This window comes from Lolium rigidum, chromosome 2, assembly GCF_022539505.1.
Source record: "Lolium rigidum isolate FL_2022 chromosome 2, APGP_CSIRO_Lrig_0.1, whole genome shotgun sequence".
NCBI classification, from domain to species: Eukaryota; Viridiplantae; Streptophyta; class Magnoliopsida; order Poales; family Poaceae; genus Lolium; species Lolium rigidum.
The window spans coordinates 174,038,147-174,050,201 of NC_061509.1; the positions used below are offsets into that span (position 1 = coordinate 174,038,147).

General features: G+C 46.7%; 2 protein-coding genes across 2 annotated transcripts; one reads left to right on the forward strand and one right to left on the reverse strand.

Annotated features, from left to right (window-relative positions):
- The first annotated feature begins 1,597 nt into the window (after positions 1-1,597).
- LOC124692613 (UDP-rhamnose/UDP-galactose transporter 6-like) lies at positions 1,598-7,674 on the forward strand. Its single transcript, XM_047226022.1, has 6 exons — positions 1,598-1,662; positions 5,389-5,577; positions 5,708-5,892; positions 5,973-6,173; positions 6,263-6,424; positions 7,131-7,674. The coding sequence occupies exons 2-6, from the start codon at positions 5,442-5,444 to the stop codon at positions 7,458-7,460; spliced, it is 1,014 nt and encodes a 337-aa protein (XP_047081978.1). The 5' UTR covers positions 1,598-1,662; positions 5,389-5,441; the 3' UTR covers positions 7,461-7,674.
- Positions 7,675-8,875: 1,201 nt separating this feature from the next.
- Positions 8,876-11,518, reverse strand: LOC124692614 (protein TIC 20-I, chloroplastic-like). The gene is made up of 3 exons (XM_047226023.1): positions 11,285-11,518; positions 10,801-10,997; positions 8,876-9,640 (listed from the first exon to the last, which is right to left on the reverse strand). Exons 2-3 carry the CDS (start codon positions 10,967-10,969, stop codon positions 8,994-8,996), a joined length of 816 nt encoding a protein of 271 aa, XP_047081979.1. The 5' UTR covers positions 10,970-10,997; positions 11,285-11,518; the 3' UTR covers positions 8,876-8,993.
- Positions 11,519-12,055: the final 537 nt, after the last annotated feature.

The window sequence follows — 12,055 nt, forward strand, 5'->3', positions numbered from 1 at the left end:
CGGGGCAAAGACCCTCGCGGCGTGGCCCCGACGGGGCCTTTCCTCGCCGGCATGGGGGACGGCGGATGGGCTCTCCCTTCCTCGACGCTCGCGGCGGCGGCCGGTGCGGATGGTGATGGGGCGACGGCGGCTCTTGCGCTGCGATCCCCGCTCCCCTCCCGTAGGCTTCCACCCGCAGCACACCGATAGGGGCTGGTGGTGGGCGGCGGCCAGGCCCTCGGTCTGCGCCATGCCCTCCCCCCCCCCCCACCTCTAGTCGGTGCGTGGAGGCGATCTCGGGCTTCTTCCGCGTCACGAGGGCGCCTGGGGCAGCAGCCTTGGGTTTGACGGAGGAGGTGGCTCTCTTCTGCGCCGGAGAGGGTCGGCCTGCGGTTGGTGGTGGATGATCTTTTGATCTATCACCGCGATCCGGCGGCGAGATGGAGGAGCATGGAAGCCGACGATGGTGTCGCCGGTGGAGGGCTGGATTGGCCAGCCCGGGATGGTCGCCGACGTGGGGGTCCTACTTGTATAAAGGCGGCGGTCCTAGGGCCTCTCTTGCGTGAAGAGGAGGATCTACCGGAGGCTCTGGACTCGTGATCCGGCCGGAGGGTTGAGTTCCGGAAGGCTCCGCCGGCGAATGTAACGGTGCTTTGCACGGAGTTTGCTGGTTCGGAGGTATTCGGTCGTGCGCACCCATGCTTTTATTCCGACCGATTGGTTCGGAGGGAGCGGCGCGAAGCTCTTTTTCCGTGTTGCCATCAAGTGACTATGGATCCATGATGAAAGTCGGAAGAAGAGAATTTCATGAAGGCCAGAGGGGAGGACTAGCTAAGGGAGGTTCAAGTCTCCGCGCTGTTGAGAGACTTGCTTGGTGTTCCGGGCTTCACATCAGCGGTATGAAAGTGGGGGCGACAACACAAGTGAAGCGCAGAGTCCTACCTTTCAGGGTGAAAACCCAATGTCTGGCCTTAACTGGTTGTGCTTGGCAATGGCCTTGGTGGAGGCATTGTTTTGAGAGCGGGGACTATCTTCAGGGTGAAAACCTAAGATCTTTGATCGGGCGACGACGGTGTTTGAGCACTGTTCCCTTCTTGGAGGCGTCGTTTTTGGAGAGTCTGTAATTCAGGTGTTGCCTTGGCGGTGGATGTATTGTTGTTGTTAGGCCCGAGATACTGTAGCGGGACTTTTGTTTCTTAGTTTTCTTTTCCTTTTTTTGGCTGTGTGCATCCGTAGTGTCATTAGGGTGGTGCGTTGTTGCAGAGGCTGGGTGTAATTGGTATCTTCCTGATATTAATATATTCCCTTTATCGAAAAAAAAGTACTTTTTTAGCCTTGCTACACAATGTACTCCGTTTTTAAAATTCTTCTAATACACAAATTCACATTAGACGGATGATTAGCGAAATCGAACTCGTAAAAAGGACCCACAAGTTTTCTCCTTTTGCATCCACGTTCGTACAGGAAAATCCTTCGCTCAGATCCTCACTCCTCCAGCCTTCGTTCTCTTCCTTCGTCCTTTCCCTCTCCCCTAGGCCACCGTCGTGAATTCCTCCCCTGAACACACCGGCCTCCTTCCACCCTAGCGCGCCACTTCCAAGGAATTCTTGTCTCAAAGCCGCCGCTCCTCTACTGGACAGGCGCTGAGGCGGAAATCTACCCGGAAATGGATTGATTTCTTCTGTAGGTGACGAACCCTAACTTTCTTTCTGGAATGGACACTCGGATCCACTATTTCGGTGCGGATTTGTTTGCTGCCTAGTGAATTACTGGCAGTAGTTCATCTTCCATGAGAAACTGGGGTTTCAACTGAACCGCCATGCCGTGTTTTAGGTTCTGATTCCGTGTGTTTGTTGGGCAATGCACCATCGACCTGTTAAACTTAAATGCCATTTATATTAGGAACTTTTGTCATTTGCCACTAACTTCGTATATTTAGAAACCAGTAGCTTTAGACAAACTACATGAATTTGATCAACTCTAACTGAAGGAATTCTTGTCTCTAAGCCGCGGTCGGTCCTCCACCTCTCCTGTACTGGACATGTGTCGAACGGAGATCTGCCCGGAAATGGGTTTATTTCTTTTGTAGATGACGAAACTAGTAGCAGTTCATCTTCCAAGGGAAACTAGGGGTTTGAACTGAACCACCATGCCCTGTTTTAGGTCTTGATTGCGCATGTTCCTTGGGTAATGCACCATTGGCCTGTTAACTTAAAAGTCATTTGTAAAAGGAAGTTTCTTCATTTATCGCTAACTTGTATTTTTAGAAATCAGTAGGTTGTAGAAAAATTACTTAAATTTGATCAACTCTACTAAGGAAAAAAAGGATGATTTTGTATTTATTCCTCTGTGGTCTCGAATTTGTCTGCCTTGCGCATTAATGCCTAGGTTGCAACAGATATTGAATTAAGCTCCCAGATTTATTTGTCCTTTATGCATGCATTTGTGTAGTTCATATTTTTAGCCCTGCTTGAAGTCATGAAGATGCCTTTGAGAACATATCATTTTCAATTCCGATGACAGGCTAAGGAAGGGGGCAGCTCGCGCGAGCATGGCCGCGTCCAGGGTCGGCGCGCCGTCGCCTTGATCTCCTAGCTCCGGCCTCCTCTGCCTCTGCTCCGACCGGATCCGGAGCCTCCTTGGTCTCCTCTGTCCACCCCTCCCAAGGCCGGACGCCGTTGTCGCCCGGGTCGCGCAGTCGTGCCTGCCGCATGGGCGTCGAGCTGTTCGGGCTCAACTCCGTGGCCGTGGCCTCTCCGGCTCCTCCGGCCGCCGCCGTCCAGCTTGCCGCGGCCGCGCTCGCCCACCGCAGGTCTGACCCGTCCAATCGAGGCCGGATGGCTAGGACTCGCGCCCGCCCACCCCCTGGGCCGGCGACGGCGACCCAGCGCCCGGGATCTCGTGTTGCGCCGGCGGCCGTGCTGGCCCCAGCTCCTAGCTCCAGCTGTGATGAAGCTGCAGAGTCAACGCTTCTTCCTCCAGCAGCGCCATCGGCTCCTGCAGAGCAAGCTTTGCAGCCGCGTTGTTGTCCCTCGGCTGCTTCGTCGGTGGAGTTCGTCCTCGTCTCGCCCATGGCCGAGTTGGCGCCGCTTCAGCCTACGACCGAGCTGGCCTCAAGTTCGACATCGCCGACCGTCCCCGTTGCTGCTTCGCTTGAAGACGACGCCAGACTGACGAGGAAAATTTGCTCCGCCACGAAGCCGCTCCTCGCTGGCATGGCCTCGCCTCGTCCTCGCCTCCGCCATAGGTCCGTGTTGGCGGCCGATCCTCCAACTGGTCCTCGCCTTCCCAGCGGGCTGCTATGCGACCCTGCTGTGTTGGTCGAGGGGCTTGGGTCCTTATCGCTGTCGCCGGTTGCCTCGGGTGGCCCTGCTAGTGATGCGCTTCTGGCCCCAAGCTCTTTGAGCTCCGACATGGACGAAGACGAAGACGATGAAGAGTTGGCTGAGCGGTCGCCGTTGGCCTCCACCAAAGGCATTGTTTCTGGCTCGGTTTGTGCCATCGCTAATGTGCGCCATGATGAGGAGGCGCTAGCAGAGCCCTGCGAACGCCTCTCTGATGTTGTTGTTGATGCTCTTGGTGACGAGGAGGATTGGGTACAGGTGGGTCGGGGCGGCCGCCCGGGCCGCGAGCCATCGTCTTTGCATCGGAAGGATGGCCTCGAGCGTAGTCTCGCCTTCAAGCGTTGGGCTCGTGGGAGATGCTTTCGGTGTCTCGAGCGTGACCACCAGGTTAGCGCATGCCGTGCGCCCTTCATGTGCATCCGTTGTCGTCAACCTGGTCATCGGGAGCGATTCTGCCGTGCGCGCTTTCCAGCCGCTCGTTCTCGCTCTCCGGACACTCGTACTCGTTCTTCGGATGCACATGCTCCTTGCCAGAGGAGCCACTCTCCGACCGCTCAGCCTCGTCGTACCTCAGAGTCTCAGAGTTGGGCTGAGGTCGTGTGCCGCTCGTCCTCGCCTGCAACATCACCGCCAATGCCCGCTCCAAGGTGTTGTGAGGAGTTCAATGTCAACGCCAATTTAGACTCGCGCTTTCAGTGTCAGTTTGCTTTGCTGCGCATGGAGCTTACCCAGTTGGTTGCTGACCGCGTTGAGGAGGTGTCTCGCCCCCTTCGTGAAGAGGTGGCAAGTCTCAAGTTGTTGTTGGCACGCGTTGGTAATTGTTTGGAGCCGACAGAGGCATGTTCTTCTGGTGGGCAGGAGCTTGCCACCATGCAGGATTCGCTACCGCTTGATTCCGCTATGCAGAAGTCATTTGTGGTTGATGAAGAACATCTCTACAGTAGTTTCTCTCCTCGTGGCAGCCCCTGTCAGTCACCGCAGCTTGTTGTGTCGGCTCCCTCTAAGAGCAAGGGCATTGATGGGATCTTGGATCCGATGTTGCAGATCACGCCAGAGCTACATGGGTTGTGTGAGGATTCTTCTGTGGTGCTTCCGTTGGTGTTGGGCTCTTTGAAGGCCTTGGCGGTGACTACGACGCCCTCGCCACCGCAGTCGGAGCCTTGCCAGTCCCTCGCCTCTTTGGACAGTGGAGGAGTGTTCGCTGCTAGCTCTGATGCTCTTTTTGCTAAAGAGCTGTGCGGCTTACTCGCTAGTTTAGAAGCGGCTAGCCCTGGATATGGCAAGGATATTGACTGCGTCTTGGCGGGAAAGGCTTCGGAGAATATGATCAGGAAGGTGGAGAAGTCTCTCAAGAGAGTATCTATTAGGGGCAAAAGAAGGAACAGAGCCGTAGCAAGAAAAGCTTCGGCAACTGATTGATCGTTGGACTCTTTTCGAGTTATCATGTTCTTTTAGTGGGTCTTCCTTGCGTTGTTCTTGTGTTGGCTGTGTTGTTCTTGTGTTGGCTAGAGTGGGTGCGACTTTGTTAGGTTTGGTTGTGGGTGTATTGTTTGTGTGGGTTTGATCCTGTCGCTGTAGGTTTTCGCCCAGTTTTCTCCTAAAAACTGGACACCCTCTTCTTAATTAATAGATGAGGCAAAGCTTTTGCCTCCGTTTCAAAAAAAAAAAAAAAAAAAAAAAAAATGAAGATGCCTTTGAGATTATAAAGCTACAAAGTGACAGATCCAGCTACAATAGGATATGGAATCTTGAATGTATTGCTGGCGCTAATTTGTACTGATGCCATGTATTTACCTTATCTAGAATTATTTGATGCTTGAATTTTGTATCTCCAGTCCCGGCTTATGAAACTTAACATCAGAATTAGTGCATCCATTCTTGAACTCCCTTTCATACCCACCAATGTCTGGAACTCTTATATACTAATATTAACAAATCTTCCAATACAAACTTTGTGACCTTAAGATTATTTTGGGATACTGACTAAGATTGTTTTGGAATGCGGACTTGTACTTATACTCATGTAGTAATCTCTCTGATCCATTGATTGTAATTTCTACTCAAGGTGCACTCTCTGATACTTAGAAAATTGGATTAGACCCTACATGACAAGAAAGTATGGGTGTGGCACCAGGAAGCAAGGCAGAGAGAAAAGCAGCATTAGATGCTGGAGCATGGATGTTCAATGTTGTGACATCTGTTGGTATAATCATGGTCAACAAGGCCTTAATGGCCACACACGGCTTTAGTTTTGGTGAGAACATGCTCAAATCTTCAACTTCCTTCACGCGTCTGATCACTTGCTATAATTAAACTATGATTATGCAGCTAGCTTATCAGATTTCTTCTACTAATGTTGTGTGTGCTATGGTTTGCTTGCACAGCTACAACATTAACTGGGCTGCATTTTGCAACCACTACCTTGATGACATCAGTAATGAAATGGTTGGGATATATTCAGCCATCCTACCTACCATTGCCAGAACTAGTAAAATTTGTCGTCTTTGCAAATCTATCAATTGTTGGGATGAATGTTAGCTTGATGTGGAACTCTGTTGGATTTTATCAGGTGAAGAGAGTAACCAAGATCTTTGATGTTCAATGTTAGAATGCAATGCATATACTAAATTGCACATTCTGCTTTTTCAGATTGCCAAGTTGTGTATTATTCCAGTTTTGTGCTTTCTAGAAATTCTGTTTGACAAAGTCCGTTACTCGAGAGATACGAAGCTCAGTATAATGCTCGTCCTAGGCGGTGTTGCTGTATGTACGGTAACTGATGTTAGTGTGAACTCTCAAGGGCTAATAGCTGCAATAGTAGCAGTCTGGAGCACTGCACTACAACAGCATGTGAGTATCATGAATACTTGAATTTTTGCCTTAGGAGTGCACGTCCTAATGTGATGTGTGCTTTAATTGCCCTCCATTTTTTGTCGCAGTATGTTCATCACCTTCAGCGGAAGTACTCGCTTGGCTCATTCAACCTCTTGGGTCATATTGCTCCTGCTCAGGCAGCGTCATTGTTAATATTTGGTCCTTTTGTGGACTTTTGGCTGACAAACAAAAGAGTTGATACTTTTAATTATACCATGGTAGTTACGGTATGTGGTGCTTTATTCTGAATCAGTTCTCTTATGTCTTTAGAAATTTGTTGCATTCAGAAACTTATTTTTATCATTCCTAGTTATTTTAGCTTTTAATACATTTGTTATATTGTTTGTTCCATTTGAGCTCTACATTGATGATCATCAGGGGATCAGTATAACCTGTTACTATGAGCATTTATCTGCTGGGTTTATTCCAAGAACTTTGATTTAGTGTGGAATGTGATACAGATAATAGACCTTAGAAGTGGCTTATGGGGTATTGCTTTATGTTTTTCTGGTCTTGTATCATCTCAACTACAATCTTGTGTCTAGTACCAAAAATGACTCTTTCAATATGCATACCCTCTGTGCATATTATTTTTTCTTAGTTGTTGTGAAGTCAAGAGATCATAAGGAAAAAAGCTTAAGCATATATCAACACAGATCGACCAACTTAAATCTGTAAGCTACCATGAAATGCCCTTTGAAACTTCTAGATGTCTCACTACAGTATGGCAAAATGCAGAAGCATGTAGGTCCAATATGTCTGTTTCATGGAGATGCTTCTTACACATATGAGGTTCTCTGGTTACTTGAAATTCTATGGTATACACATGCTATACATCGTTTGGGTCTGTAACAGTTGAAATTTGTTTGATCTAAAGTATTTTTACCTGGATAAACTGGAGCTAATGATTCTTTTTCCACTTGTTTTTTTCAGTTCTTCATTGTATTGTCGTGCATAATTGCTGTCGGTACCAATCTAAGCCAGTTCATATGCATCGGAAGATTCACAGCTGTGTCGTTTCAAGTTCTAGGTCACATGAAGACTATTCTTGTGTTGACACTGGGCTTTTTCTTATTCGGAAAAGAGGGACTTAATTTCCATGTCGCGGTTGGCATGACCCTGGCTGTGATTGGCATGATTTGGTATGGGAATGCGTCATCCAAACCAGGAGGTAAAGAGCGGCAGGTTTACATACCAATCAGTGAGAAAATACAGAAGCACAGCATGCTGTTGTCTCAGTCTGAGCTTGGCCAGAAAGTCTAAGGACTGAGACTAGGAATGCGAAGTTGTTGAAATGTTATTAGGGTTAGTACTTATTGGAGAGTTACCACAATCAGATTTATTCTTTGCATACATATTTTTTAGATGTTTTCTTAAAATTGTAGCCATAGCAGGACGAGAGTATCTAGGCAAAATGAAATTGACTTTACTGTTCCAGCACATTGCAGCCGCCAAGTGGGAAGATGATTTTGCAATATTGCATCCTGTACTTGCGGGTATTTGCTCTTCAGAGTTGTATTAACACTGCTATCGAAGGATGTTATATGGTGAGGTGCCCTAAGCTTCGTAAGTGGATCGGCTAAAAGAAAAGGAAAAAAAAACATCGTATGCGTATTGTTGTGGATTATGAGATCTCGTTTGGTTGAGCTGAATTTCTCAACAAAGTAGTATATTGTTACATTCCTGAATATGAGATGCCACGTGAGGAAACCCATCAGATAACTCAATTTATTCAATCTCCTGATTTATGGGCCAGATTAATGGACTATTCTGTACCTCATATCTGTTCCACTTCAAAATAACATCAACATATCCCGTGTCCTACAAAACTTGCATCAGGTGAGGAAGACACTAGTCTGTTTCTCAGCATCTACATCTTCACCTGTACTTTACTCTATTAAGTGCAGGCAGGTCATTTACCAAGGTATTCAAACAAACGCATTAGTCATCAACATAACATGCTAATGATGAAAAGTGGAACTTTCTCCCTCCGTCTCATGAAGGTTGTCTGAGATTTTTTTCAATTTAGAAACCCATCAGATAACTCAATTTATTCAATCTCCTGATTTATGGTCCAGATTAATGGACTATTCTGTACCTCATATCTGTTCCACTTCAAAATAACATCAACATATCCCGTGTCCTACAAAAGTTGCATCAGATGAGGAAGACACTAGTCTGTTTCTCAGCATCTACATCTTCACCTGTACTTTACTAAGTGCAGGCAGGTCATTTACCAAGGTATTCAAACAAACGCATTAGTCATCAACATAACATGCTAATGATGAAAAGTGAAACTTTCCCCCTCCGTCCCATGAAGGCTGTCTGAGATTTTTTTTAAAATTTAGATGTATCAAGACACTAAGTAGCATTAGGTACATCCAAATTTTAACAAAACTTAGACAACCTTCGTGGGATGGAGGGAGTAGTTCAAATGTCTCCAACACTGAAACAAAACACGATAAGACACAGAATAGCCTTTCGGAGAGACAGCGTTAATTGTCAAATTAAACATCCTCTCAAACTGCTTGCCATTTTCAAACAAGCCAACAAAATTCAAGTCAGGTGTTCCCTGAAACTTTAGAAAATATGCAGTTATTGCACTGCCAACATCACTGCACAGTGCTCAGAAGCTACTGTGATTACCCATGTTGGCATATCCTTGCCTTCCTGTTTTCTGTCCCAAAATGCATTTCCCAACCATTTTACACCCTCAACTAAGTTCTGACTCACGCACACACACACACACACAGTTCCTTAGGCCCTCTTACATTTTCAACACACTGCACTAGTCGATTACCTGAACAGGTTCAGATCAGAATGGATGAATGCCGTGTGGGATATGAATGGAACATTAGGATACACTCCTGCAAGCGCACACCTCATACACTCGAGGACCGTGAATATCTGAATGAAGGCCAGTGTCATCCAGAAATATGCCATTGGTTTACCCTGAAAAACAATGCTCGGATTCCAGTTGCACATGGTCGCCAAAGCTTGAGAGCCAGTGTCGAGAAGAATAGCCAATATGATGTGATACCGCAGAAAGTGTGGAGACCACTTCCGTCGCACCACAAAGAAGTAGACAGTCATGAAGATCATCAGAAATAGCCATCCAGGGACTAGTGCCATTGTGTCAATGAAGGCATAAAACAGACTAAACTGTTGCAAGTATGGATGAAGCTGGTACACAGCATCTGCGTGCGACCACATATTGTGCAGTGGCAGAAGATAAGGTACACATGCCAGGGTCCTCCACCACCATTTTGGTTTAGAAGTTAACTCAGGGTAGCTGAATGACGCTAAAGATGCTTGACAGCGAAATTGAGTTCCTGGGTGCAAGTTGCGGCTTGATGTCAATGGCTTGATGGGATTGGTGCCCTTTACAGAATCATACTTCAGGAAGGAGGAAGATACGGCACGAGCAGAAATATCAACACATGCTGAAAGTAAGAAATGCCTTGTAAGGTCACATATTAAAGCTTAAATTGAGTACCAACTATCCAAGAACATTTTGGCATAATACAGATTATGGCTTGATATAATTCAGTTTCGTAAATTAATAAAGTAACAAGTAACATTAGCACATATCATGTACTGTTCAGGAAAGCGCGAACGCTCTATCGTTTGGAAGTTGCATTCACAATAACTAACATTTGTATAATTGAACTACAACTTAAATTTCAGAATATTCATTAGAACAAAGTTATTATGAAATATTCTGCTTATAGTTTCATGATATAACGACAATCGACGTGACATGATCAGCAACCTAGATATTGTCAATGCATGTATTATGTAGAATTTTGTTCACTATACTGCATGATATAACTGTACTAGGCTAGAAACTTTTCTTGCTTTCAAGTCTAATGGTTTTTTACCCGAACCGTAGGAGAAACTCCGATGGAAGGAATTTATATAAATAACTAAAAAGGTTATTTACAAGGGATATGTAAAAAAAGACTGAGGATAAGGTGTAGTGCCAACGCTACATTGACAAACTGTAAATTGTGCAAACATTGTAGTAAGCATTTGCTCTCACTAACAAATTAATGCTCCCAAATCTATAATCCTCCTTATCGATAGAGAAACATCAACACAGGGACTATGAAGCACATTGGATATTAGGAAGTAACATAACAATAAAGCTATGGCCTGATATACTCTATCAATAACATCTAATCCGGTGAGCCTATTGGATCACACAATCCTTATTGTGCCATAAAAATCATAAGAACTTGAAAATTAACTTAGAGCTTCCATCACAAACTTGCTACTTCTAACAAGCGTTCAAGAGCTTCAGTAAAACCTAAATTAGAAAAAGAAATACTGCAGAATGATATTTCGAAATATCTCGAAGCCTATGTTTACTCATGAAAGCCTAGAAATCTTGACCAACCAAGTGAAAGGTACAATTAATCAGTTAAGCACAATATGTTTACATCCAATCATATCCAGAGTTCCAGACATTTATGCAACTGACAAATATAAATAGTGCATTATGTTGTGGATAAGAGAAACCCCTTCACAAATCGCTCAGGAACTAAGGGTACTGCCACAGCGTTATGCTTGAGTAAAGTATACGTAAGAACGAATTCAGTACCTCTCAGAGGGAGGATTTTCTTGTCATGAAGTGCAGGCGGCTGTAGTTTCAGAAAGCCTGGTTTAGAACGAACTGATGATCTTGAAGGATAACCATAGCGGCTCGCGGCAGGGAAACCGAATAGCTGAGAATTTGCAGCCCCGGTAGCTACTCCTTGACAGGACAGCATCGTGTGCAAAGAGAACCTTGGACACAATCTGCATGGATAAAAAAATTCTATTAGCCTAGCCTAGAGCAGTTGCAACTAACAGTAGGCAAAATCACATCTCACTGGGGTTATGAGGTAGTAGGAGAAACAGCGGAGGGTAGCCGTAAACCTTTAACCAAAGTATGCCCAACTAATTCAGCAAACCCTTATAACATGGAAGAACCCAGTGGTGGACGGATGACTAAATCTTAGAGTATTGGTGGCAGTCACGCGCCGGCGTGATGCCGGAGGTCGGTAGGGTTTAACTAAGTACTGGTGGAAAAAGGGTGCTCATACCTCAGAACCGATGGCGAAAGTCGCGGATGGGGTTGAGACGGCGGGGACGCGACGAGGTACAACGGGAGCGGTGACGGCGAAGCGACGCCGCGTGAGAGGCGGTGGGAGGTAGTAGGGGGGCGGCGGAGGGGTTGGGGGAGGCGCCGGCGGAGACGCTGAGGTAGGGCACGGCGGCAGCTCAGAGCCGCATTGGTCCGGATTGGGGGTAGGTCAGGACTCGCGAGAGGAAGAGGATAGGGCGGACTCACCGGTTTCACGAAACTCCTCGGATCCGGCTTCTCACAGCTTCCGAATGGAGCCAGGAAAGTTCGGAACCGAGAGCCCAATTTCTCCAGGCCGGCCTGCTAAAGGCGTGGACTTCCAGCCTGGTAAACCGGGTGGCTATTGACCCGTTTTGAAGCAACGGGACGACGTAAATCGGACACCAAAATCGACCCACTGCGTTTTTTTTTTTTTTTTTGAGAAAATTATCCGCCTTTATTAATCCGTAACAGATACAGGAATACCACAACCATCAGGCGGATTGAAAGACCAAACACTACGACCTTGGTCGGCATATACTACGCTTCTAGCCAAATTATGAGCCTCCTTATTTGTTCTTCTTCCTTCATAGCGAAACACGAGTTCAGCAAACTCCCTCCTCGACTCGGTGATCTCCCGCACGATGTGGGCGTAGCTACCCACTGCGTTTGTTAGCGTCGGCTCACGGACGCTGAAATGGTCGCCAGGCCAAGATTGTACGTTTGCATCGGGGGCAACCCCAGCGGGCCG

Bases quoted from the DNA above. Each gene is read 5' to 3' on its own strand.
- LOC124692613 (XM_047226022.1), top strand. From the start codon at position 5,442: ATGGGTGTGGCACCAGGAAGCAAGGCAGAGAGAAAAGCAGCATTAGAT. The intron at 5,893-5,972 runs GTGAAGAGAGTA...CTGCTTTTTCAG, and splicing joins ACTCTGTTGGATTTTATCAG to ATTGCCAAGTTGTGTATTAT. The intron at 6,174-6,262 runs GTGAGTATCATG...TTTTTGTCGCAG, and splicing joins GCACTGCACTACAACAGCAT to TATGTTCATCACCTTCAGCG.
- LOC124692614 (XM_047226023.1), bottom strand. From the start codon at position 10,969: ATGCTGTCCTGTCAAGGAGTAGCTACCGGGGCTGCAAATTCTCAGCTA. The intron at 9,641-10,800 runs GTACTGAATTCG...TCTTACTTTCAG, and splicing joins GAAAATCCTCCCTCTGAGAG to CATGTGTTGATATTTCTGCT.